The sequence below is a fragment of the Theropithecus gelada genome, chromosome X, assembly GCF_003255815.1.
Source record: "Theropithecus gelada isolate Dixy chromosome X, Tgel_1.0, whole genome shotgun sequence".
Classification (NCBI taxonomy): Eukaryota; Metazoa; Chordata; class Mammalia; order Primates; family Cercopithecidae; genus Theropithecus; species Theropithecus gelada.
The window spans coordinates 4,515,034-4,541,951 of NC_037689.1; the positions used below are offsets into that span (position 1 = coordinate 4,515,034).

The 26,918-nt window shown below is 42.4% G+C and overlaps 1 protein-coding gene across 3 annotated transcripts in view; it reads left to right on the forward strand.

The window, feature by feature from the left end:
* PFKFB1 (6-phosphofructo-2-kinase/fructose-2,6-biphosphatase 1) overlaps positions 1 to 26,918 on the forward strand; it is a 69,595-nt gene that overhangs the window by 33,744 nt on the left and 8,933 nt on the right. Inside the window, exons 2-10 of one of the 3 annotated variants that reach the window (XM_025372496.1) lie at positions 8,259 to 8,384; positions 10,655 to 10,748; positions 11,562 to 11,628; positions 12,514 to 12,588; positions 13,077 to 13,133; positions 15,241 to 15,362; positions 19,473 to 19,680; positions 22,374 to 22,520; positions 26,043 to 26,147. In XM_025372496.1, coding sequence (XP_025228281.1) covers positions 8,259 to 8,384; positions 10,655 to 10,748; positions 11,562 to 11,628; positions 12,514 to 12,588; positions 13,077 to 13,133; positions 15,241 to 15,362; positions 19,473 to 19,680; positions 22,374 to 22,520; positions 26,043 to 26,147 — 1,001 coding nt within the window. The remainder of the gene's footprint in view (positions 1 to 8,258; positions 8,385 to 10,654; positions 10,749 to 11,561; positions 11,629 to 12,513; positions 12,589 to 13,076; positions 13,134 to 15,240; positions 15,363 to 19,472; positions 19,681 to 22,373; positions 22,521 to 26,042; positions 26,148 to 26,918) is intronic. The other 2 variants (XM_025372497.1, XM_025372498.1) reach the window with 2 other exon arrangements.

Sequence of the window (26,918 nt, forward strand, 5' to 3'; positions counted from 1 at the left end):
TTTTTTTTTGAGACGGAGTCTCGCTCTGTCGCCCAGGCTGGAGTGCAGTGGCCGGATCTCAGCTCACTGCAAGCTCCGCCTTCCGGGTTCACGCCATTCTCCTGCCTCAGCCTCCAGAGTAGCTGGGACTACAGGCGCCCGCCACCTCGCCCGGCTAGTTTTTTTGTATTTTTTAGTAGAGACGGGGTTTCACCGGGTTAGCCAGGATGGTCTCGATCTCCTGACCTGGTGATCCGCCCGTCTCGGCCTCCCAAAGTGCTGGGATTACAGGCTTGAGCCACCGCGCCCGGCCGGATAATGTTTTTTATGATGTAATTAAAAACTAATTGGCATATCCAATATTTCACACATTCTCTCCCATGTCTTTTTTAAAGAAGTTTTATCGTTTTACATTTTATATTTAGACCTATGATCCACTCTGAATTACTTTTTGCATAAGGTTTAAGTATTCAAGTTCATTTTTTGCAATGGACTTCCAGTCTTTCTAGCACCATTTGTTGTTGTACCTTTGTCCAAAATTAGTTGACCTTGTCCAAAATTTGAGTGGGTCTATTTCTGGGCTCTTTATTCTGTTTCACTGATCTAGATAGCTATCCTTTTTCCAATACCACACTGTCCTGAATATTGCAGCTTTATAATAAGTTTCAAAATAATGTAGTAAAGTTCGTTCCACCGACATTGTTTTATTTATTCATTTATTTTCAATACTTTTTAAGGTACAGATGGTTTTTGGTTACATGGGTAAGTTCTTTAGTGATAGTTTCTGAGATTTTGGTGCATCTGTCACCTGAGCAGTGTACACTGGCTCCAATATGTAGTCTTTTATCACTCACCCCCCTTCCATCCTTCCCCCCAAGTCCCCAGAGTCCACTATATCATTCTTACTCCTTTGCATCTTCATAACTTAGCTCCACTTATAAGTGAGAACATAACGATATTTGATTTTTCATTCCTAAGTGACTTCACTTAAAATAATGGCCTCTATGTCCATCCAAGTTGCTGCAAAGGCCATTATTTCATTCTGTTTTATGGCTGAGTAGCATTCCATGGTGTATATATACCATGGAATATGATATAAAGAAAATGGATACATTTTCTTTATCCACTCATTGGATGATGGGCATTTAGGTTGGTTCCATATTTTTGCAATTGTGAAGTGTGCTGCTATAAACATGCGTGTGCATGTGTCTTTTTCATGTAATGACTTCCTTTCCTCTGGATAGATACCTGGTAGTGGGATTGCTGGATCAAATGGTAGTTCTACTTTTAGTTCTTTAAGGAATCTCCATACTGTTTTCCACAGTGGTTGTACTAATTTACATTTCTACCAGCACTATACAAGTGTTCTCTTTTCACCACATCCATGCCAAGATTTTTTTTTTTTTTTAATTATGGCCATTCTTGCAGGAGTAAGGTGGTATCTCATTGTGGCTTTAATTCACATTTCCCTGAAGGTTAGTGATGTTGAGCATTTTTTCATGTGTTTGTTGGCTGTTTATATATCTTCTTTTGAGAATTCTATATTCATGTCCTTTGCCCACTTTTCGATGGAATTATTTGTTTTTTTCTTGCTGAGTTGTTTGAGTTTCTTGTATATTCTGGATGTTAGTCCTTTATCAAATGCATAGTTTGTGAATATTTTCTCCCACTCTGTTGGTTGTCTGTTTACTCTGCTGATTATTTCTTCTGCTGCACAGAAGCATTTAGTGATTTTTTTTAACAGCATTTTGTCATTTCCAGCATACAGATCTTTTATACATGTTTTGTTGGTATTATACCTAATGATTTTATCTTATTAGAACTATTGTAAACATTTTTTTAATTTTGATTTTGAATTGTTTATTGATTGTATATAGTATTATGATTGACTTTTACGTGTTGACGTTGTACCCTGTGAACTTGATAAACTCGCTTATTAGTACTAGGAGGGTTTTTGTTGCATTTGCTTTTGGGTTCTTAGTCATGAATTCTTTGCCTAAGCCTATGTCTAGAAGAGTTTTCCCAATGTTATCTTGTAAAATTTTTATGATTTCAAGTCTGAGATATAAGTCTTTGATCCATCTTGAGTTGATTTTTGTATAAAGTGAGAGATGAGGGTCCAGTTTTATTCTTCTATATGGTGGCTTGCCAATTATCCCAGCATCACTTATTGAATAGGGTATCATTTCCCCACGTTATGTTGTTGTATGCTTTGTTAAAGATCAGTTAAAAATAGATTTTGGGGCTGGGCGCGGTGGCTCAAGCCTGTAATCCTAGCACTTTGGGAGGCCGAGACGGGTGGATCATGGGGTCAAGAGATCAAGACCATCCTGGCTAACACAGTGAAACCCCGTCTCTACTAAAAAAATACAAAAAACTAGCCGGCGAGGTGGTAGGCGCCTGTAGTCCCAGCTACTCGGGAGGCTGAGGCAGGAGAATGGCGTAAACCCGGGAGGCGGAGCTTGCAGTGAGCTGAGATCCGGCCACTGCGCTCCAGCCTGAGCAACAGAGCGAGACTCCGTCTCAAAAAAAAAAATAGATTTTGGGCCGGCACAGTGGCTCATGCCTATAATCTCAGCACTTTCGGAGGCTGAGGTGGGCAGATCACTTGAGGCCAAGAGTTCGAGACCAGCCTGGCCAACATGGTGAAACCCCATCTCTACTAAAAATACAAAAATTAGACAGGTGTGGTGGCACATGCCTGTAATCCCAGCTACTATGGAGGCTGAGGCATGAGAAGCCCTTGAACCTGGGAAGCTGAGGTTGCAGTGAGCCGTGATCATGGCACCACACTCCAGCCTGGGTGACAGAGCAAGACTGTGTCTCAAAAAATAAAACATAAATTAAAATATAGACTTCCTGGGATTTTCTACCCAATCATATTGTGGATGAACAGGGACAGATTTATTTCTTCCTTTACAATTTGCATGCCTTATATTTCCTTGTCTTATAGTATTGACTAGGAATTTCAGTGCTATGTTGAATAGGAGTGGTGAGAGTGGACATCCTTGCCTTTTTCCTGATATTAGAGAGAAAGCATTTAGCCTGTCAACATAAAGTATGATATTAGCTGTAGATTTTTTGTAAATATTCTTTATCTGGGTAAGGAAGCTCCCTTCTATTCCAAATTGCTAAGAGTTTCATTAAGAATGGATATTGTATTTTGTAAAAAGTTTTTTTCATCTGCTGATATAATTTGAGGCATCTTAATCTATTTTGTGCTGCTAAAACAGAATACCACAGACTGGCTAATTTATAAAGAATAGAGATTTATTTCTTACAGTTCTGGAGGCTGGGAAGTCCAAGATCACGTGGCCACATCTAGTGAGGGCCTTCTTGCTGCATCATCCCATGGTGGAAGGTGAAAGGGCCAGAGAGAGTGTGCTTATGTGCGTGCCTGTGCATGTGAGTGTGGGAGCCAAACTTATCCTTTTATCAGGAACTATTTTCTGAGTTAACTAAACCATTCCATCAATAATGCCATTAATTCATTCATGAGGGCAGAAGCCTTAGAGGTAGAGCCCTCATGACCTAATCACCTCTTAAAGTTCCCACCTCTCAATGCTGTTGCACTGGAGATTAAGTTCCAACACATGAACTTTGGAGGATGCATTCAAACCATACCATGGAGTTTTACATCTTTAGAATGGATTTCTTTGATTGATTTTCATATGTTGAACCAGCCTTGTATTCCTGGGATAAACCATGCTTTCTTGTGGTATATTAATTATCTATTTTATATATAGCCAAATTTCATTTGCATTTTTTTAGGATTCTTATGTTTATGTTCATGAGGGATATCGTTTTGTAGTTTCTTTTTTTGTACCACTTATTTTTCTGGTTTTTATATCAGGGAAATGCTGGCCTCACAGAGTAAGTTGATATGTATTTCCCTGTCTCCTAACTTCATAGAGAGATTGTATAGAATTGATGCTATTTCTTCTTTAAATGAATGGTAAAATTTGCCATTGAGACTGTCTGGACCTGGGTATTTTGGGGGAAGATTTTTAATTGCAAATTCAATTTCAGTAATATTTATAGAAGGATTTAGATTATTTAGATTATTTGTTACATTTTGGATAAGTTTTGCCAGTTTGTGCTTTTTGAGAAATTTGTTTCATCTATGTTGTCAAATTTATGTGTTTAGAATTGCTATTACATACTCTTGTCATTGTAATACCTATGAAATTTCTATCTACTCTTTCATTCCTGAGTTTTTATTTCAGCTATTATATTTTTAGTTCAAAATATCCATGTGATTCTTATTTATATCTTCTGTTTCTTCACTGAGTGCTTCTGTGTTAAATATTTGTTCCAAAATCGCTTGTTATTGTTCATTCAAGCATTTTTATAATAACTAATTTAAGATAATTTAATGTCTTATCTCATCATTCATGTCTGTTGTCTTTTTCCATGTTAATTGAAATGTTTATGGTTATTTGCATGCTGATTGGTTGTAGTTTGTATCCTGGACATTGTGAGTATTGTCTTGAGATTCTGTATCTTGTTTATATCCTGTGGAGAAGGTCTATATTTTTGTTTTAGCCTTTTGTATATTTTGGTTCCAAAATCAATTCAGTTTTCAAACCTTTTGCAGTACCATATAGGTCTGTCCTGCATGTGTACCATCTAGTGGTCAGTCTGAGACTTGGGTGGAGGTGTCCTTTCTAGTTGAGTTTCCAAATCTTTGGTATGCTAATGAATATCAAAGCAGTCACAAGTCAGAGGTAAGCCCAGGGGTTCAAATCAACTTTACACTGTTGCTTTTTCAAAACTCTTCCCTCTCCTTTATCTTTTCAGTACTTTCCAGTTCCCTGGGCTCTCATTTTCTGTTTTCTCTTCAAAAACTACCCACTGTCATGGTTGTAGCATTTCCAGAAACAAGTAGCAGGAGGAGAGAGTGAGAACGAGAGAGGGAGAGGGAGAGGAAGAGGGAAAACTAGTATAAAGATGTCTTCTTGACATCGTGGCTTCACCTAGAGGAAGGAACTTATCCCACACAGTTTTGATTCCTGGAGGCTCCCATTCTGGGCCACTATTGCTTCTGAGCCACCTTTGCTTTTACTACCTCCACTGTGGAACCAAAGGAGGAGTAAATAAAAACCCAAGGGATTTCCCCCACTCTCTCTGAATTTTAGTTCTCTGTTACATTCCTTGAGCCCAAACTCCAAGACTTCTCCTGCATCTCTGTCTGCTAGACAATGCTCATTTTGAATTGCATACCATGTTGAATTCAGGCTCAGGATACTGAATGTTCAGGGAGAAAAGTAATGCTGAATTTGCAGTTGTTTAGTTGGTACTTCAAACTCTGGTGTCTTCTCTGATCTACCTACTTAGATTTACCTTTCAATTTTCATATAGTTGTTCATGCATTCTATCAGAATTTTATATTTGAGTTAGTGAGAGATAAAAGGTCTGAGAATTGGACCCAACTATATATGTTTTGTAAACGGCATGTAGTTGGATCCTACTTTTTAATCTAATCTGACCACTTCCGTCTTTAGTTGGAATATTTAGTTGATTCACATTTAAAGTGATTATCAATATAGTTAGATTAAAATCTACCATCTTTCTGTTTTCATTATATTTGTTCTTCATGTTTTCTATTTACTGTATTTGGCTTTTGTTTCCTTTTTCCCTCTTTTTTCTGCCTTTCATTATTTTATTTGGTCATTTTGTATGATCCCATTTTGTCTCATGTATTTATTTATTATTTAGACATCTTTTAAGGAAACCTTTTTAGTGGTTTCCGGAAAGTTTGTAATGTACATTTTTATATAATTTGGTTCACCTTTAAATAATACTATACTGCTTCATGTGTAGTACAAGACTATCCCCAATTCCTTCCTTCCATTGTTTGTGTCATTGTTGTATTCTATTATTTTTTTACAAATGCTATAAACATACAATACATTGGTACTATTATTGCTTTAAACAATCAGTTATATTTTAGAACAATTAAGAATATGATAGTTATATTTGTCTTCATTTATTACTTTTGCAACACTTTTCCTTTAATTATGTACACCCAATTTTCTGACCTATATCATATCCCTCTGTTGGAAGAATTTCCTTTAATATTTAGACTGTAAGACAGGTCTGCTGATGCTGAGTTTCCTCAGTTTTTGTCCGAAAAAGCATTTTGTCTTAATTTTTGAAGGATATTTTTGCAGAACTTGGAATTCTGGATTGGCATTTTTTTCTTTCAAAACTTATAAAGGTTTCATTCCACTGTCTTTTTGCTTATGTGATTTCTGACAAGAAGTCTGGTATAATTCTTCTCTTTGTTCTTCTGTGGGTAAGATGTTCCCCACCTACCGCCTTCTTCCTGGCAGTCTTCAAGATTTTATTTTTGTCTTGATTTTCTGTAATTTGAATTTGTTATATCTGGGTGTGGGTTTTGGTTTGGTTTTGGTATTTACCCTGATTGGTGTTCTCTGAGCTTCTTGAATCTGTGGTTTGGTGTCAGTCATTAATTTGGAAAATTTTGGCCATTATTGTCTTCACATATTTCTTCTGCCTTATTCTTTCTTCCCCTTCTTGTGTTCCAAATACATATATGTTATACTGTTTGATATTGTCCCACAGTTCTTGGATGTTTTGTTCTGTTTTCTTTTTTTTTCTTTTTTTTTTTTTTGCTCTTTTTTTTTCTCTTTGCATTTCAGTTTGTGTGATCTCTATTGACCTGTCTTCAAGTTCACTGATGACTCAGCTGTGCGGAGTCTACTGATGAGCACATCAAGGATAGTCTTCAGATCTGTTACTGTGTTTTTTTCTCTCCCATTTATATTTGATTCTTTCTTATACTTTTCACCCCCCTGCCGAAATTACCTATCTGATCTTGCATGATAAACTTTCCCAACAGAGCCTTTAACATACTAATCATAGCTATTTTAAGTTTCCTATCTGATAAAGATGGAAACAGTAGACAAAGGGAATTCCAAAAGGGGGAATGGGCAGGGGGGAGCAAGAGTTGAAAAACTACCTGTTGGGTACTGTGTTCGCTATTTGGGTAATGGGGTCACTAGAAGCCCAAACCCCACCATTACACAATATACCCAGGTAACAAACCTGCACATATAACCCCTGAATCTGTGATGTACAAAAAAGAAAGCAAAATAATCCAAGTAAATAAACAGATTCCTTGTCTGATATTTCCAACATCTGTGTCATAACTTATTTTGGTCCTAATGATTGCTTTTCTCTTCAGACATTGTTTTTATTCCTTGCCTTGATTCTTCCCTTTGTGCTACACCCTGGAGATAATATATGCCTTAAATCTCGTATAGATGTATTCCACTGTTATTTTTACTGATGCTTTTTAGCCTGGTAGTGGGCGAATGGAGACCTGGGACATTCTATGCTATTCTCATTAAGTCTCAGTCTTAGGCAGGCTTACCCTGAGTGTTGGAGGTGTGTCCTTCGCAAGTGTACCTGCCTCTCCTCCTGTGTTCTAACCCAGGTGGGCCTAACACATTTTCCTGCCCCTCCCGGGTTAGACTTTTTTTTTTTTTTTTTTTTCATTTTTCTCCCCCAGCTGTAGTGAGTTTTCACCAGTGTACCTCAGTTTCTGTTGCCCTTTCTTCTGAGGACTAAGACATTTTTCCCTTTGGGAAGATAAGGTAGATTGGTATGGGCAGAGTTTCAGTGATGTTGGTCAGTCTGCTCTGCTAGCTGCAGTGAGTTTCTCCCAGTACTTTCAAGCTAGTTTTTGTTGCCTTTTCCCTGAATAGTAAGGCTTTTGCTCCATAGAGAATATAGGGAAAATAGTCTGTGCAGAATTTCAGCAATGGCTATTGTACTGTTCTCCCCAAACCAGAACTACAGGATATCTTTCTCAGGATTCTTCTCAGTCTTTCTTGTCAGCTTCTGGGGGAGTTCCTGGAGGAAAACTCTGCAAAGGGGTGCAAAACTGCCTATGTCTGCAGCCCCTACAGGCTTCACATTCTCACACTAGCCCATAACCAGCCTCTAGCAATTCATCATAATTTTTAGCTGAATCTTCTTATGAGTTTGTATGTTATTCACTGGTATCTGCACCAGGTAAGCAAATGCCTGGTCCTGTGGCTCCCTTGAAGATGGTTGTTTCTACAGGTTTGTGGTACTGCAACCTCAGTTTTCTGATGAGTCTGAGAGAAGTTCTTAATTTTCACTTTCCCAGCTTTTGTTCTTATTGTAATGGTGGGAGATGTGTTCTTTACAACTCTACATTTCTGACCTAATACCAGAAGAGCATATGAATCTGAGGATAAGCTTTTGAGGGTCTGTTTGTCTTTCAGCATCCATACCCCAGTTTACCAATTCCCCCACGATGGTGATCATGGTGGGTTTACCAGCTCGAGGCAAGACTTACATCTCCACGAAGCTCACACGATATCTCAACTGGATAGGAACACCAACTAAAGGTATGTCTCTGAAAGTCTTTGTTCAACAACCCCATAAAAGCCACTGGCTGAAAACCTTACTTAAGTAGAAGGCCAAAGTCCTCAATACCAGAAATGCCTCATCATTATTATTATCAGCATTAGGACTACTGCTATCACTATTACTACATTCTTATACAGTTTATAACTTCTTGAGCACATACTTTGTACCCAACACCACTCTAGGTGCTAAGCATAGGAAAACTAGTGTTAAGATTAAATGTCTTCTCTCAAGAAGTTCCATGACCTCGAAACAACCCTGTGAGTAACATTCTATTTTTATTGCCATTACTATTATTGCCATACCAATATTACTACTTTTATTAGCATTACCACTTCTTCACCATTTCATAGTTGAGGAAATTGAGGCCCAAGGGGTGAAGTGCCTTGTCTAAAGGCATATGGCCAGTAAGTGACAGAACCAGGATATGAACCCAGGTCTATTTGATTCTAAGCCTGATACTGTGCCAAGTCTAGTGCATGGTTCTACTGATTGGAAGAGAAAAGAATCCCACATTAGCCCTATAGTCTCCTTTTCTCCATTCTTTTTGTCTCCTTCTTTCTCTTGTTAATCTCAACATCCTGTCTCTCTGCCCTGCTTCCTTCTATCTCTCCCCCTCTTCCTTCCTCTCCCCAATTTGTTTCTTTTTCCCATTTCTTATTTCCATTCATCTATGTTCTCTTTATCTAATTCACTGGTGAAGAGTTTCCCAATAGTTTTCCATGTGCCCAAACTCCTGCTAGGCAATGAGGATACAAAACTGGATGAGACTCACCCTGTCCTTGAAGAGTTCTAAGTCTAGCTGGGATGTATAAGAATACCTCATATCATCTAGGAATTCTAGAACAGGAGCAGGGTGCTGCATGAAATCACAAAGGGATTTGACAACTGGAAGGCAAGGAAAGCTTCCTACATAGGATATGTTTGAGCTGAGTCTTGTGGGAGGAATAAGACATTGGCAGAAGGGAAGGAGAGAAGGAACAGCTCTCATGGAGGACTGCAAGCTCTCAGGAAAATCTGCTGAGTGTAGAGGTACATGGGACACTGGCAGATTGGTTTCTGCCTTAAGGGCCCCATAATGGGTTCAGGGTTTCTGATTCCCCTGCTTTCTATCTTCATTCCACTCAATTCTCTCAAAGGCCTCCAGAGTTATATTTCAAAGCACAAAGCTGAACATGCCTGTGACCTCCAAAGGTCCCCTTGGCCTGCAGGTTTAAATCCATAGTGGATGACTCACCATCCTCCAAACGTGCTCTTCCTTCTGCCAATGCCATACTCTTGCTCAAACTGTTCCTCTACCTGGATGCCTTTGTTCCTGACTCCCACTGCCCATATCTGCCTGTAAAAGGCGCCTACCCTAAAAAGCCTTGTTCAAATGGTGAAACCTTCTCAGATCATTCCAAGTACAATTAGTCTTTCCTTCCCTCTCACTCTCTTCCATGGCTTCATATTGTCTTTGTCAGAGCATTTAACAAACTCTGTGGGAGCTCTCCATTTACTGGTTTACTCACTGTCTTACCTGTTGGACCGTGAGTGCCTTAAGGGCCCCATCATGAAGATCGGGCTAATCCCTGAGACCCAGAGCTCATATCCTGCTTCACAGAGTAGGAATCAAAAAGTATTTGTTACATGAATGAATGAAATATTAACTCTTTGGCTGCTTATCTTCTTTCTCCTCCTTTCCTTCCCTCCTCTCTAGTTTTTCATCATTGTAAGTGGGAAAGTATGGCCTAGAGATTTAGATTTAGAATCTTCATCATAATATAGAAAAATAAAACAACTTTGGACTAGAAGTCAGGAGGTCCAGTCTATATCTGTCACCAGCTCACTCACTGTTTGACCCTTGGTGATTAATTTTACTCCCTAGATCTCCATTTCTTCATCTTTCCACCGGAGTAGGGCATTTTAAGGATTGGTGTTTATGATAAAGTAGAATAATGGAAAGACCATCAGCTATGTTGCCAAATAGACCTGGGTTTGAATCTCAGATATCCACAGATAGGAAATAATTGTGCAAGTTTTTCCTATCTCTGAACTTTCAGTTTCCTCATTTATAAAATGGTAATAGTGATCTCTACTTTGCAGGGCTGTTGTGAGGAATAAATAAACTGGTAGCCATAATTTGAAGTTTTAAAAGCAATTTTATAGCTACAAATTATACCTTCTTCCACCTCTGAGGTCCCTCCCAGCAAGGACATTTTTTGGCCACTGGGATCTTCCCAACCTCTTCACTGGCGCTCCCTGCTTTCAGTATTTAATTTAGGCCAGTATCGACGAGAGGCAGTGAGCTACAAGAACTATGAATTCTTTCTTCCAGACAACATGGAGGCTCTGCAAATCAGGAAGTAAGTACCCAATATTTTAGGAATCTGTGCTGTCCCGTGGCTGAAAGGCCCTTGTTCAGATACTGGGGGAGTAGGGCAGAATAATCTGGACCAGAAAGGTGGCCCTCTAGACTCTCAAACAGTAGTTGGAACAGCCCTTCCATTATCCTGCCCAAAGGCTGTTTCTGGTCATAACCATCCACTTATCAAAAACCTTTAATGGTCTTCTACTTCTGACAGGAGAGAGTAGAAACTTCTCAGCTTAGCATTTGAGGCAAGAATCTCAATAGCTTGGCCTACTCTAGTTTCTGTAGTCTCATCAGTTCAACCTCAAGGTCTATCTACACGGCAAGACGCTGAGTAAAGGCAGACTAGAGCCTGGGCCTTATGCCCTCAATATAGAACCCAGCAGTGAGTAATCACTAAAGAGATTTTTGCTGAAAGCATAAATACATTGCCACTGTCACGCCTGTGTGTTACCCATGCCAGGAATGCCTTTTATTTCACAGACCACATGCTCTACCTGGGTTCATAAAACAGTTCAGCTTGAGTTCCATTAGCTCAAGGGTTGGAAGCCTTAATATTATGGCTTCTGTCATTGCTCAGCTTTTCCTGATTGTGTCACTTTATACCTGCCCCTAAGCTGTGTAAGCTGTGCACATACAGCCACTTTCAACTGTTTGACCCCTCTGTGCTTAGCACGGTGCCTAAAGCACAGGGCACATAAGTTAGTCTAAGACATGAGAGATGATACAGAAGATACTGCAGACAATGAGAGAGGAATCCATCCTGGGTGATAAGGGTTGTCTCTTTTTCTTTCCTGGTCTATTTCAGGCAGTGCGCCCTAGCAGCCCTGAAGGATGTTCACAACTATCTCAGCCGTGAAGAAGGTCATGTCGCGGTAAAGAAATTTGTTATTTTTTCCTTGGGTATCTACTGGGAAGGGAATTAGCTAATATGTACTGAACATTTACTGTTGTTCTGAGTATTTGCATATATTAATAATTTCATTTTATGCTCCCCCCTTGAGGTAGGTATTGTTATTATGCCCCATTTCAGAGCCCAGAAGAATGGTTCACAGACACATTAAATAATTTCCCACGGTGGTACAGCATATACCTGGCAGGGCCAGAAATGGAATCCAAGTTGTATAGCTTCAGAATCCCCACTCTTAACCACTGTGCACTACCAGTCCACCCCCAATAATTCAGCAGGACTATATTAGAATTTAAAACTGCAGTACAAACAGTTTTGAGTTCTAGAGACTTACCTAAATATCTAGTCAATAGTTTAGCTAGGATTTGCAAATTCTGAAAGGGGAGGAGATTCTCAAATATGCAAATGGTCCAATCTCAGGTACTGAGGCTAGGGAATTGTTTCTTGTTCTTGAGGACTTCTAAAGTGATAAGGAAGGAAGAAGCTTCAGCTAGGAATTGAGAGAACCAGTTCTAGCTCTGCTCTGTCAGCAACTCTCAGTGACTTTGGTCAAGGCAAGTTCTTCTAGGCCTCAGTTACCTCACCTATAAAATGACCCTAATAAACACCCACAATTTCCTCTTGCCTTATTACACTCACAGGGTAGCATACATTTCTGGACAGACCACAAGGGCCCAATATGTGCTTGTGAAATTGTCATAAGCCAATCATGAATCCTTCCTATCCTTCAAGACCTTGTTCAAGTTTTACCTCTATATGGAAGCCCTCCACTTAGCACAGGGATGGGCAAAGAGTAGGTGTTCTGTTAGCACCAGATTCAGAGTAATCCAATCTCATTACCTGCCTCTAGGTTTTTGATGCCACCAACACTACCAGAGAACGGCGGTCACTGATCCTGCAGTTTGCAAAAGAACATGGTTACAAGGTATGGTAACACTCCAACTCTTATTTAGAGCCTATTTCTCCAGCACAAACCCCAAAGAAAGGCAAACCAGGGGACTCAGAGCAGCCAAATCCACAACCATAAGCTCAACATTTTAATTTGGTTCTCTAACTTTCCAGGATATAGTCAGAAGCAGCAAAGCAGAACAAGAAAGGAGGGGTGCCACATTAGGCAATGGAAGATGACTGCAGACAGGCTGGCTATGGGGAAAGAGTGGAGAGAGTCACTACAAAAAGCTTATATAAGACCTAAACCCAGTAAAGATATAAAACAACAATCTGGGGTCATTCAGTTTAGAGCCAATCTGCCTCATGAAACTCAGAAGCCTGAAAGTACCACTGTATGAGAGCATTATGTTGTCAGAGATGCCCCTGGAGATGATTTAGAACCATTGAAAAGGAGTAAAGCTATGTTCAGCTCCTATCAAACATAATTTCCTGCTGGAAGTCTCTTTTCTGTTTCTTTTATAGGTGTTTTTCATTGAGTCCATTTGTAATGACCCTGGCGTAATTGCAGAAAACATCAGGGTAAGGACCACCAGTTACTTTTCCACTTTGCTCTGCCTTAGGCTTAGATCATGCCTAAGGCAGAGGTGAGATTATGCTTAAGGCAACTCCATGAGATTAAAGAAAGTATTCCTCCCTGATCTTCTCCTCCTCGTTTTTATAGGAAGCATTCCCTAACCATCCTGGCCTACAATGACTATTAATTTTAACGAAGCCAACATATATAGTGCCCTTCCTATGCTCCAGAAACCAGACTTGACTGTCATTAATTTTCACAACAAAACTGCATATTACAGATTATTTCCATGTTAGAGAGAGGAAACTGAGGTTCCAAAAGGATAAATGAATTGTCAAAGATTCATACAGACAGAAAGGGATAGAAGTGGGACTGGACCTCAGGCTTGGCTGTCTGCCTCAAAAGCCTACATTTTTTATTCTACCCCAAAATTCATACCAGAACTACCACTGCTCTTAGATTCTAGGCATGTGGTCTAGAACTAGGTCATTTACCACGTTTTGTTGTTCCCCACTTCATCAAATTACTGGAGCTCAAGAACAGAAGAGACCTTAAGGGCAATTTTCTTCTACCCTCCATCAGATACTTGAAGTCTTACCTAAATGTATATCTAGATTTTCTTTTTATACCTGCAATGATAAGGGGCCCATTGCTTTCAACGAATGCGGTCCAGTCAAGCTGGAATCTGCCTCCTTGTAATTTTTATTAATTGGTAATTTTTTTAACCTTTTGGGGCATACAGCATGTTCATTTCCTCCCTTCCCTCTTCATCCTCCCATCTATCTATCTATCAATTCAACAGAAATTGACTATATACCTGGACTTGGCCATTCTGGGCATTAGAGACATACATATGGATAGTGGAGAGTCCTTCCCTTGAGCATATATTCTAGTGAGGAAGACTGGCAAGTATATGTACAGAACTCTGAGAACTGAGGTGATATGAGGGAACAGAGGAAGCTTTGGGAAGACAGTGCTGAGGGCCTAACTTTGCATGGGGGCAGAAATCAGGGAAGCCTTCCTAATGGAGGTAAAATTAAAACGAATAAGGATATATGCGATTGTTATTACAAAAGTGTTCTTCACACATGAATGACACTTCAGTTTCCAATGACCTTGAAGAACACATAGGAATTTGGTGCGTGAAGAATGGAAAATAAGGATATAAGCATATACTAAGTATGGCATCTCCGGAGAACTATAAATAGCTTAAATTGGTTAAAGTCAAATGTGTGGAGAAATAGGGGAGCCATGGGAGATAAGGTTGAAGAAATAATTTGGGGCCCAATCATGACAAGCCATGAGCTGCCTGCTAAAATAATTCACACTTTTTTTCTAAAAGTTATGACAAAATGTATAAGGGCTTTAAGTAGGAGAATACTTTGGCCAGATATTCATATTAGAAATACCCTTCTGGCTGCCAGTATGGTGAATACATTAGAAGTAAAAAATATATAGACAAAGTAATTGGGCACACAGCTATAGTGAGCACAAGCAAGAATGAATGGATATTTAGAGGAGATGATAGAGTGGAGAGGATTTGGTACCTGCTAAGAGGTGAGGGATGATAGAAAGACAGACATCTAGGATGACTCCCAGGTTCCATTTAGGAGCAGATGATGGGGTAGGTGATAGTGCCAGTACCTGAGATGAGGACTGTGGGAGGAGACAGTGGGTATTGGTGAATTAGGAGAGGCCAGTCTTCAGAAATCCAAAGACAGCATGTCATAATCTCCCGGTAAACACTTGATACATGTAAGCCGTAATGACCGCTGGACAAGATCTCTGGTTCCACTTCTTCAGCCATTTCTCACATCACAATTTCTGGTCCTCTTATAAATGTTCTTCTTTTATAAACAGTGTATGCTCTGCGACTGAGTATAATGTAACAGGCTTTCTTTGAGATTAGGAATGAGGAGTCACACAACCAGCTTCTTTTTAATTGGCTGATTTTTGTAAACTTAGGCAAGATGTGTTCTCCAGGTCTCAATTTCCTCATCTTTATAATGAGGCATCTTGTACTCAGTGGTCTCTAAGAACCTTCCAAAGAAAACCATCAGAGACTGTGTCTCACAATGTCTCCCTTGATACCTCTGTTCTCCCTGATCCCAGCAAGTGAAACTTGGCAGCCCCGATTATGTAGACTGTGACCGTGAAAAGGTTCTGGAAGACTTTCTAAAGAGAATTGAGTGCTATGAGGTCAACTACCAACCCTTGGATGAGGAACTGGACAGGTAAGAGCCAGCACCCCAAAGTCAAGGTCTAGATCTTTTGCCCAGTTTTGATATCCTGTAGAACCTGGAGGGAATATCCTCCCTTTCTGAGCCTCAGCTTCTCTATCTGTAATATCAGGAAACTGAACTTGATTATCTTTCTTCAAGGATCCTTTCAGCTCTGATTCCTTGATGTGTAAGGTGTTCCTAAGATGATTAAAATAGTGTTTTCCTGAGCAATATGAACAGTTCAGGACCCCCTCCTGAACAGAACAAATGCCCCCATCCTGTGGGTGTTGCGATTATTATTACAAAAGTGTTCTTCACACATGAATGGCACTTCAGTTTCCAAACATGTTTACCTTCTTTCTTACATTTAATCCCTTAGGACTCCTGTAAAGGAGGCTGAGATAAGTCTTATGATCATAAAATTTCAAGAAAAAGAAATTGAGTCTTAGAGAACTGAAATTACTTTCCCAAGCTCCCATCACAAGGGGTAGAGCTAGGATTCTAATTACATGTTCTGTCTCCTAGTCATGTCTCTTTTCACAACATTCCCATGTCTCATCAATCAACAAGTATTTGGACCCTTTGGGCTGTGGTATATGTAGGGGGTATAAATAGGGGCAAAAGAGGTGGGTTCTATCCTCGGGTAGGTTCTATAGTGCTTTGACATATGAGAACACCCATTTAAAAAAAAAAAAAAAAAACAAGAAATGCTCTGTCATAGTACCAACTAAAGATAGGAGAGAGCAGATGTGAGTTTTAGATGTAGAATGTTCCCAGAACCCTACTCTCTTTGAAAATGTGTTGTGATGAGAAGAGACCCCACGTGAGAAGTATAAAGAGGCTTCAAATGGTCATCACCACTCTAAGAAATCTAAAGAGTGGCCTTACCCAATTGAAGTACCGAGAGATCAGCACTGTTATTGCCCCACTCTTTAGATGGAGAAACTGAGACCCAGATCAAATCAAAGGCTTACTTTGGGCTACACAATGAACGAATCAGTAGCACAATATCTGTTCGAACCCATATCCCAGTTGTGCAGATTGTTCATTGCACAGGCACCCTGGTCAAGGGTACACTCGCTTCTCTCACCAAGATGTGTGCTGAAGTAGGGCTGTGTGACCCTGAGGAAAGTACGGCTTTTGAAAATTATCACAAAGGAATGACATGGGCTAACAGCATATGGTGAAAGGAGCCTGAAGGCCGGAGTGGAGGGTGTAAGTGAAAGAACGGCATTGACAAAGCCCCAGCCCTGGGCCCAGACCCTGCGGTTGCTAGGTTGCTGTTTGATGAATTAGTTTGGGCCAGAAGAAGACAAATCTAGAAGGTCAGCTTTATGTCATCATTTTTCTATCAACAGACCTTTACAGTCTATGCATCAGGTCCCAGCCCTGAACATGGAATCAAAAGAGGAAAGGGCTGTCCCTGATTTGACAGAATGTCCAGTTAGTTGGAGAAGACAATGAGTACACAGTTGGTCACAACTCTGGTGACAGTAAACCAAGTGGGCTGTAGAAACATGGGACCCCGTCCAACTTGGAGGAAGAAGGTCTAAAAGAGCTTGATTACCCAATAAGCAGACTACACATAGGGTACCAGCAAGATAGGGGCTACCAAACTGAGAAAAAGAACTATCTTAAAAACTTTTATTTATTTATTTATTTATTTATTTATTTATTTATTATTTTATTTTATTTTATTTTATTTTATTTTATTTTTGAGACAGAGTCCCGTTCTGTCACCCAGGCTGGGGTGCAGTTACATGATCTTGGCTCACTGCAACCTCTGCCTCCTGGGTTCAAGCAATTCTCCTGTCTCAGCCTCCTGAGTAGCTGGGATTACAGGTGCCCGCCACTGCACCCAGCTAATTTTTATATTTTTATTAGAGACAGGGTTTCACCATGTTGGCCAAGCTGGTCACTAACTCCTGACCTCAAATGATCTGCCTGCCTTGGCCTCCCAAAGTGCTGGGATTATAGGCATAAGCCACTGCACCCAGCTGGCTTAAAGGCTTTTATAATATTGGATATTTCAAAAACAGCATCAAGGTAGTCGAAGTGGAAAAATATAAAACCAGAACTTGGGAGAATCTCCCCATATTCTATAGTTTATAATTTTTATTTTAAATAAAAATTTAAAACTTTTTTTTAATTTTTAAAATAAAATTAAAAATTTGGATGGAGGTAGGCATTAACTACTCTACTATTTTTGGTGTGGAACACCTCTAAATGACTTCACATGATCCTGGTCTCAAAAAAGGCTTCCTAAAGAGTGAATATGCTGGTTCTTGAGGTATGAATGCATAGCAGCTCAACTTTGGAAATCAGGCAAAGAGAATAGCACTTTGTAAGTGCCTAGTTAAATCTGAACAAGAGTAGAGAAATATAGCAAATATTCCAAGTGTAATAGCAAAGGTGTGAAGACAAGAATGAAACAGAGAAGATATGGGTATGGGCATGGGACCATAAAGTGAGGCCAACCGGGCCCAGTGTGAGAAGGCAAAACCAGAAAATCAGACTAAGCTGAGGAATTTGGAAGCTCCTAGAGCCTCAACGGACCTAGTGTTAGGAACAGACAGTAGCCAGGCCACAAGTTTGCATCAGATATTTTCTACCCCTAGGCTCTGAGGGTTCTAGAAGAAATTACTTGAGGGGGGAGTATTCTGGGGTTCTTCCCGAGAAGGTGGCCTTGGGAAAATCACTTTCTCTATGCCTCGGTTTCTTCACCTTTAAAACAGAGGTGATAATCTCTGCTCTGTAGTAATATTATGAGGATTCATGTGCTTAAAAGTTCCCACTCCCTGCCAGATGCACAGAAAATATTCAACAAATACAAGTGCCCTGTGGAAGCCATTGGGCACAGGTGGGCATGATGAGTGTGGTGCAGCATAAAGGACTTCTCTAGGAAAATCTAGGGAGAGGCTTTCTGAAACCAAACCTGTCGGCAACCTTACCTGCCCCGGGTTAGTGCAGTGCAGCTCTTTCTATTCACTTGGTTTTGTTACCATGCAACCAGGGCTGCTGGTGTCACCCCATTGCCCCAGCCTTCCACTCCTCTTCCTAGGGATTTCTCCGAACTCTATACAGGCCAACAACTAAACGAGTTAATGCCTGGTACAGTGTAGGCCTCAGAAGTCTTGCTCCATGTTTCTAGTCTTCTGATTAGTCAGTGCCTACACTCCACCCTCCAGGTTCTACACAAACAGGTGGTTGAACAGTTTGAATATCATTCAGTGTATAGGTATTAGTTCATGACAGAGCACAGAATTGAGGCTACGGTAAGGAACTTGGGACAAGGACCACAAGTTCCCCAATGATGTTGTGGACCACCTCTGTAACCCCATGCCACACTACTTGGCACACCTTAGAGGGAATGACTGTTTATGGAATGAATGTTGAGCACTGATCATGTGTTTCCAAGTATTTGTTCCTGACTGGCCAGAGAGCTCCCAAAGCACAGACATTGGGTCTCCATGCCAAGCACAATGCCTAGAACACAGTAGTATGTTTGGAGTATGTTTGTTGACTGCATAGCAAATAGGAAAATAACCCAGGCCAACCCCCCCTTCTGAGTGAGGAGAGAGACACACACATGCACAGACACACATATGCACACAGACGCAATCTGGTAGTTGTGTGTTGAGTATAAAGGACAATATGTAGCAAAGGCTAAAAAAAAAAAAAGAGAGAGAGAGAGAGAGGTGAAGAGCTCAACTCAGGATCAGAAAGGGTAGGGGAGTGAACAAGTCAGGAGCTGCCAGTAAGACATTAGAGTTAGCCAGGGATACAAAGGATTACTGCTTCTCTCTGACTATGTTAGGGATGTGAACCCCAGAAGAGAGAACCCAGCTGCTTGTAAGAGGATGAGTGAAAAGGCAGTTTGGCTCAAGCTGAGGCTGAAGGAAGGAGACAGGGGGAAATAGCATATAATGAGCTCCTTTGGGTGGCCAATAACCAAGTCTCTAGGACAGGTACTCGGTACAGGGCAAGGCGTGGCATCACATTAGGTGACAGCTGGGTTGTAGAAGAAGTTTGAAAGGGTGTGTGGTTCGGGGTTTCTTTCGGGGTCAACCCTACCACCATTAGCCCCTGAGCTGCCCTTGCTCCTGCTTGGGTCTGGCCCAGCCACCTGTCCTACATCAAGATCTTCGACGTGGGCACACGCTACATGGTGAACCGAGTGCAGGGTCACATCCAGAGCCGCACAGTCTACTACCTCATGAATATCCACGTCACACCTCGCTCCATCTACCTATGCCGGCATGGTGAGAGTGATCTCAACCTCAGAGGCCGCATCGGAGGTGACTCTGGCCTCTCAGTTCGTGGCAAGCAGGTAGGGTGGACCACATACACCCAGATGGGTTGGCTGGGCTGTCCTAGGTGGGCTGGAGGTGTAGTGGTGGCCACATTCTGGGTCCTGAGGTGGGATGACCCAGGGATGGGGTAGAAGCAGATTCCATCACTCCTACTCTTCCATCCATCAGCTACTCAGTCTCTTCCCAGCCGCCGAATGATTCCCTATGCCACCTGTTCTGCAGGTCTAAGAGCTTGGCCTTGGCACCCAAGGCCTGCCCAAAGCCAGCTGCTCCATGACAGTGACTCCCTTTGCCCTTCCTGACTGGTTCCATCATCTTTCTCACAACGTTGTGCCTTTGCTGGTGCAGCTCCCCCACCTAGTCTACCCTCTTCTGTCTCCTCTGTCAGTGGGTGACCATCAGTGGCACAGACAGCTGCCTGAGAGACCCATCCTTGAACCACTCTTCTCCCCAATTCTGCCCTCCCCACCTCACCCCAACACAGGTGTCACACTGGCAGCCCCTGTCCCCACCCATGACAGTGTCCTTCCTGCCCTCCCCACTCCCTTCCAAGGCCCAGCACCTGCTCCAGAAAGCCCTCCCCATCCTCTCCTCCCTCCCAGGCAGGTTGTCATGCCCTGGGCTCCAGCTCTCCCAGTTCTGGCTCATGTGTGGCTCTCCTGGCCTGAGTGTCTTCTCCCCAGCCCAGCACAGTGACCTGCATGTTCTGGTTGCTGGCTAAATACAGGGATCCATTTCCACAGCATTTGGTCCTGCACCTGGGCTTGTTAGCACAGGTATTGTTCCTGCTGGCAGGACCACTTGGGGATGGAACAGGTGGGAAATGAAGTGCAGGATGGACAATTGTTGTCATGATTGTCATTTATTGGACACCTATGCAGTCACGGTGCCATCTGCTTCTGCATGTGTGGCTCATTTCATCTTCACCACAGGTCTGTGGGGTGGGCATTCCTACCACCAGTTTATGGATGAGGAAGCAGAGAGCAGCCCCAGGGCAGGTGGCCAGGATGAGACAGAGCCAGGGCTGAAAGCGGGGCCTACTGACCTGCCCTCAGCTCCCCCACTGGAGATGGGGGGGTGCCCCAGGCAAGGCACTACCCTGGATGGCCACGCCCTGGTGTCTCCCTTTCTGTTACCTCCAGACTGACAGCCTCCCCTCAAGGTAGACTCTAACCTGTGACTCCCTCATGTCCCACTCCTCAGAGCAGAGTCATAGGCTGCTGGAGGTGTGACCTCGGCCCATGGCAGCCCCTGCAGCCAGGGCCATCTTGGGTGGAGCCAGCCTGGCCCTGCCCACACAGCTCGGAGCCCAGCTGGACACGTGGCTGTCTCCACAGGGCATGTCTCCCTGCACACAAACCTGTGTGTGTGTGCATGCACACAGCTGATGCCACCTTCATGCTTCTCACAGAGCACCAGGCCCAGTTTACAAAGCACCTCCCTGTCGAGATAGCTCTCACTTGTGCAGCACCCACTGTGTACCAGGCTGTGGTCGGGGTACTCCCCATCCACTATCTGAAGTGCAGCCCCCAGACAGCAGGCCAGGTGAGCCGGTGCTCTTTGGATATGAGGCCAGGGAGGGGCAGGGATGTGTCTGACGGCACAAGGGACCATGTAAGGGTGCTGAGGGAGTTTAACCTATGGCTCCTACCTCCCTGTCAAGGGCTCCTTCCACCGGAGCATACTGACTCCTGACTCATTTCCATAATGAAATGTATGTATGAAACACCTATATCTGCATATAAAAATGTGTGCCTGGACCTATGCACCCGTGCAGATGTTCCTAACACATGCCATCAGTGGTTAACAACACACCTATACACAGAGGAGGAAATCACTAGCTCCTCTGGGCTCCCACAGCCCTTTATGGTTCCCCTCGGTGCTGCCAGTGTTTCCCTCACTGGACTGGCCATGTCTGGAGAACAAGAACACCCCAGCACCCAGCACAGGGCCATGAACACTCAATACATGTGTGAATGTCCCTAGAACCTGGGTACCAGGAACCCTGCTTAAGCGATAAGTGTTCACAGTGTCAAAAAGTAAAGTCTCCCAAATGCCACAACCCCTACTTCCAGTCCATACTCTGGTACCCCCAACCCTAGAATTCTTTGCCCTTGTTGTCTAGAGTCTGCTTTCAGTGCCTACATGGGCCTATCCCAGAGTCTGTCCACCTGAGGTCAGGCCATATAACACGACCAAGGGGTTGCTGTTTGTGGAGCATGGGGATCAGTGGAGGTGGAAATGTGGACAGAACTCAGTCGTGTGACTTGGTTATCCACAAGCATATACTAAAGGCACATAGAAGTGCAGGATAGAGCCAGAAATGGAGAGATAGACTGTGCATGGAGTGCCTCCATTGGTACTCTTGTCCCAGGCTCCACAAATATTAGAGGTGGGCCTGTTTGAATGAATGAATAACCAAGTAGGGGCTTTGGTGAGCAATCATCAAAGAGCGCGCGCGCACACATGCACTCTCTCTCTCTCTCTCTCTCTCTCTCTCTCTCTCACTCATGCTCTTTTCTATTCCTTTGGCCTACCATCACATGGGAAAGAGTATGACTTTTTATAAATTTGGAACATTTAAACTCTTTGCTCTGCTTGTTCATCACCACTTAATTTGTGGCAGATCTGAGCTTGTTCTTATGGCCACCCTGCTCTCTCTCACCTCTCCTTTTCCCCTTCTCTCCTCCTCTGCATCCCCACGCACTAGTATGCCTATGCCCTGGCCAACTTCATTCAGTCCCAGGGCATCAGCTCCCTGAAGGTGTGGACCAGTCACATGAAGAGGACCATCCAGACAGCTGAGGCCCTGGGTGTCCCCTATGAGCAGTGGAAGGCCCTGAATGAGATTGATGCGGTGAGATGCATGGGGTGAATCTCCTGTGTGGAGGGGGTGACTTGAGTCTGGGATTATCCCCTGGGTTGCCTCTGCTCCAGCCCCTATGGGGAGCCTAATTAATTCAACAAACTTTTTTGACAACTAGCCATGTGCCAGACCTTATTCTATGTCTTGGGGATCCAGTGAAGGCCAGAATAGACAAAGTCTCTGCCCTCATCCTAAAGACAGACAGTAAATAGGACATTACATCTCAGTGTGACAAAGGGCTATGAGAGGAGAAGTAGAAGGGATTATGGAGGATCAGAGGGTGAGGGTGCTCCTGACTCAACTTGGTGGTGGGAGATTTACAAGGAAAGCTTCTTGGAGGAAGCTAGAGGTGACATAAGAAGGAGGCAAAATGGTCTGGGGAGTGGGGAAATAAATTTAATTCAGAGACAGAAAATAGCTCATGTGAAGACCCAGAGATAAGAAGAGAGCATGGCAAGTTCAGGGAACTGAAGGAAAGAATAGCACAGAGGCTGGGACAGCAATAGTGAGATCTGGAGAAAAGGGAGATGAGGCTTGAAAGGAAGCCAGGCCACCAGGCTTTATAGTTCATGTTGAGGGATTCAAATGCTGCCCTAACAACAATGAGATGCCATTGATGGGGTCCACATCAAGTAGGAGTAGTCTGACTGTGATGCACATTTTTAAAGAAAGCCCACTCTGGGCATGTGTGGAAACTTGGTGGGAAGAAGGCCAGAATGAACATGTAGACCAGTAAGAAGTTGATTGCATTAGTCTGGTAAGAGGTGGGGGCATATTGGACCAGAGTAGTGGCATTGGAGATGAAGTGAAGGACTTTGGGAATGTTTCAAAGGTGGAATCAGGTCAGGTGCAGTGGCTCATGCCTGTAATCCCAGCACTTTGGGAGGCCTAGGTGGGAGGATCACTTGAGCCCTGGAGTTGGAGACCAGCCTGAGCAACATAGTAAAACCCCATCTCTACAAACAATTTGAAAATTGGCTGGGTGTGGTGGTGCATGCCTGTGACCTCAGCTACTCAGGCGGCTGAGATAGGAAGATTGTTTGAGCCTGGGAGGTTGAGGCTGCAGTGAGCTGTGATCATGCCACTGCACTCCAGCCTGAGTGACAAGCAAGGCCCTGTCTCAAAAAAAAAATTTAAGGTGGAATCAGCAGGGCTTGATGGTGCACTGGCTGTAAGGGATGAGGAAGAGGGAGACATGAAGGACCCAACCCTGGTGGTATAGCAATCTCTCTTCAGGGTCAGGTTCTTCCATGAGCTCTTTGAGAAAGGAACTGTTTCCTCTCCATTGTTCACCTGCACTGTAGGTACAATGGCACTGGGCAGCAGCGCACAGGTTATGATTGTTAGGCATCAACATAAAAGCTTCACCACTTGTGTAAATAACTTGCGTGTGGGTAGGTTAACTTACTTGCCTGCTAGATATGCCTCTATAGAAACAGACACGTATGTGTGTGTACATTCATACATATGTGTATATAAATATAGAGGTACAGAAATACACATAGCTAGAAAAGGGCTATACAGCATTGTTCTGTATACCACATACATTTGCTATAAAATATATGCAAGCAAATATGAAATTTCTTCATCATAAGTTTGGTGGCTTCTTATTTCTGGTCCACATGTGGTGTAAACATTTATTGAAACCCTCCTTATTTCAGGTTTTGGAGTGATGCTGGAGGTGGAAATTGATCTAATTCATTCCTGTCTTCACTGAATTTTCAGGCTAAATAGGGTAGACAGAGGAATAAACAGAGAAATAGAGAACAGCATGTGTGATACAGGCTCTGATAGGCAAGACTATGGGTACATAGAAATTGGGGCAGGACACCTAACTCAGCCAAGATCTACCTGGAAGAAGTGATACCTAGCTGAAGCCTCAGGTTTGAGTAACAGTGAACCAAATAGAAAGGATCAAGAATGACATTCCAGGCAGAGAGACAGGGATAGGGAACTTCATAAACAAAGAGGTTGATTGGATGTGTTGAAATGCTAAGGTTGTAGTAGTACAAATGGAGAGGGAAGAAAAAAGGAATCGATTTGAGAGAGATTTAGGAGGTGGAATCTCAGAAATTGGCTATGAGGGGTGAGTGAGGAAGAAGCAAGAATTTAGGATGATGATAAAGCAAGAATTTAAGTTTCTGGTTTATTTTCCATGATTAATAAAATATTAATACTTGATTCTAATGATTGAGTCTTTAAAATGTCCCTTGCATATTCTATACTAATATATTTTATTTACATTTTTCCAGTATTCAAAACACTTCTATGAAGTAGTTCTAATTCTCCACATTTTGCAGACAAGGAAAGTAAAATTTGGAGAGGTTAAGCAATTTGACTCAATAATGAGTCAATGACCATTTCTATAGGCAACAGGCTCCTAGTACTCCTCAGAATAGAAAGTTGAAGCCAATCTGGAAGGACCTCATGTACCCAGTAGGGTGCACTTTCTTCCATGGGCAGTGTGGGTTGGAGAAGTTTCACACTGCAGAGATGTTTGTGGGTTGGGGTAGGGGTTCACTTCCTCACCCCTGATGGGGGCATGGTAGATGGGCCCAGTAGACAACAACCAGAGGCCGCTGGCCCCCTACAGGGAGATTTAATTGGAATCCACATACCCAAAAGGAAACCTTAGAAACCCAACATAACTTTCCACCACGAGCAGTAGTCACCTCACCTCTGGGAGTTTCTCAGTAGACTTGGAATCTCTCATAAGCACCTTAGGAACTCATTTTCTGAGGACTCAATTCCTTTTTTGAGTGAGGAGAGTGTATCTCCCCCAAATCCACTCTGAAACCATTAGGAATTTATTAATTTTTCTTGTCTGAGATGTCTGTGGATGCCTGTTTATCTGCCAGAGTTCCCAAAGTAGAGGTCTTCAGACACAGGCACACAGATAACTCTCACATATACACCAGAGACATAATGAGGGACATATACATTAACAGACACACATGCCACAGACACACTGAGACCTGCATGGAAAGACCACATGGACACATTCTCCAATGCTTAGACACCCTGTACACACACACACACACAAACACACACGCAAGCACACAACATATGCTGAGACAAATACACAAACACGAGGCATAAGTCCTTAAACATACCACAAGTACATAAGCATGCTCCACACAGACTTGTAAACACAGCCACAAATTCTTATGCCCATATTTTTATAAAAATACATACTTATATGTATAATGTACACCTGCAGACCTATCTGTACAATCATAGAAAAACATCATACACTCAGCCTGAACACATCTATCCACATACACTCACTGTCACATCCACACAGCCGCACACCTTATACACACACACAAACACACACACACAGACACACACACACACAGACACACTTATAGATAACAGGCACAGACCCAAAGCTATGTTCACAGAGACCCAGGTGCTCATGCGCTACTGTTCCACAATCATCGAAGAATTATGGCAAAGACTCTGTGGAATTTCATCTTGTGAATACTTTTGCCCCCAAATACTTTTTCTCAGGGTGTCTGTGAGGAGATGACCTATGAAGAAATCCAGGAACATTACCCTGAAGAATTTGCACTGCGAGACCAAGATAAATATCGCTACCGCTATCCCAAAGGAGAGGTAAGGTTTGGGGGGTGGCCTAATGCCTAGGACTACTCCCCAGTGTCTTCATTGCAACTGCCAGGATTCCACAGTTGTCTAGACAGCTCTAGAAACAGAGTAAGCATATCTTGCAGCAGCTGCCATCCCACAAGGCACATGATTATCTGGCCCTTGGTTGTTTTAGATTCTTGGCTATAGGCAACAGATCCATCCCTTTCTTTTAAAAGCTACATAATTTTCTTGCTTATTCTCTTTCTGCTTCGGAAGTGCTCACTTTATCCTGGACCTTGTCTCTGGTATCCCTTCATGAAGACACTTTAAATAGTTCAACATACTCTGATTTCCTGATATTTTGTTGCCAAGTTGCCTAAAGCTCCAGTCTCTCTGGGCAGTTGGCATTGTCCCAAGAGACAATGGCTAATAATTTAATCAACTTCTTTGCCACTACATGAACCAGACCATCAGTTCCCTATCCCCATATGAGATGAATGCTCATTGCATTTGATCAAGCCTCCACTTAGCCAGTTCCACATTTTAGAGCATTTATTAGTCACACTTTATTTCTAATATAAATTGCTGGGAAAAGTTATTAGAAAAGAAGGACATCTGGGAAGATAAAACAATAGATATTCTATTCAGTTATACAACACTTTCACATTTTTTCTCTTCACCCTCAGAGATGACATTATAAAATTCATCTTAATTTGACCTCATTTTCCTTTAGGTATTTAGAGGCTGTGTTATTAGAGGTATACAATATTAAAGCAATTATGTTTTCTCAATGAATTG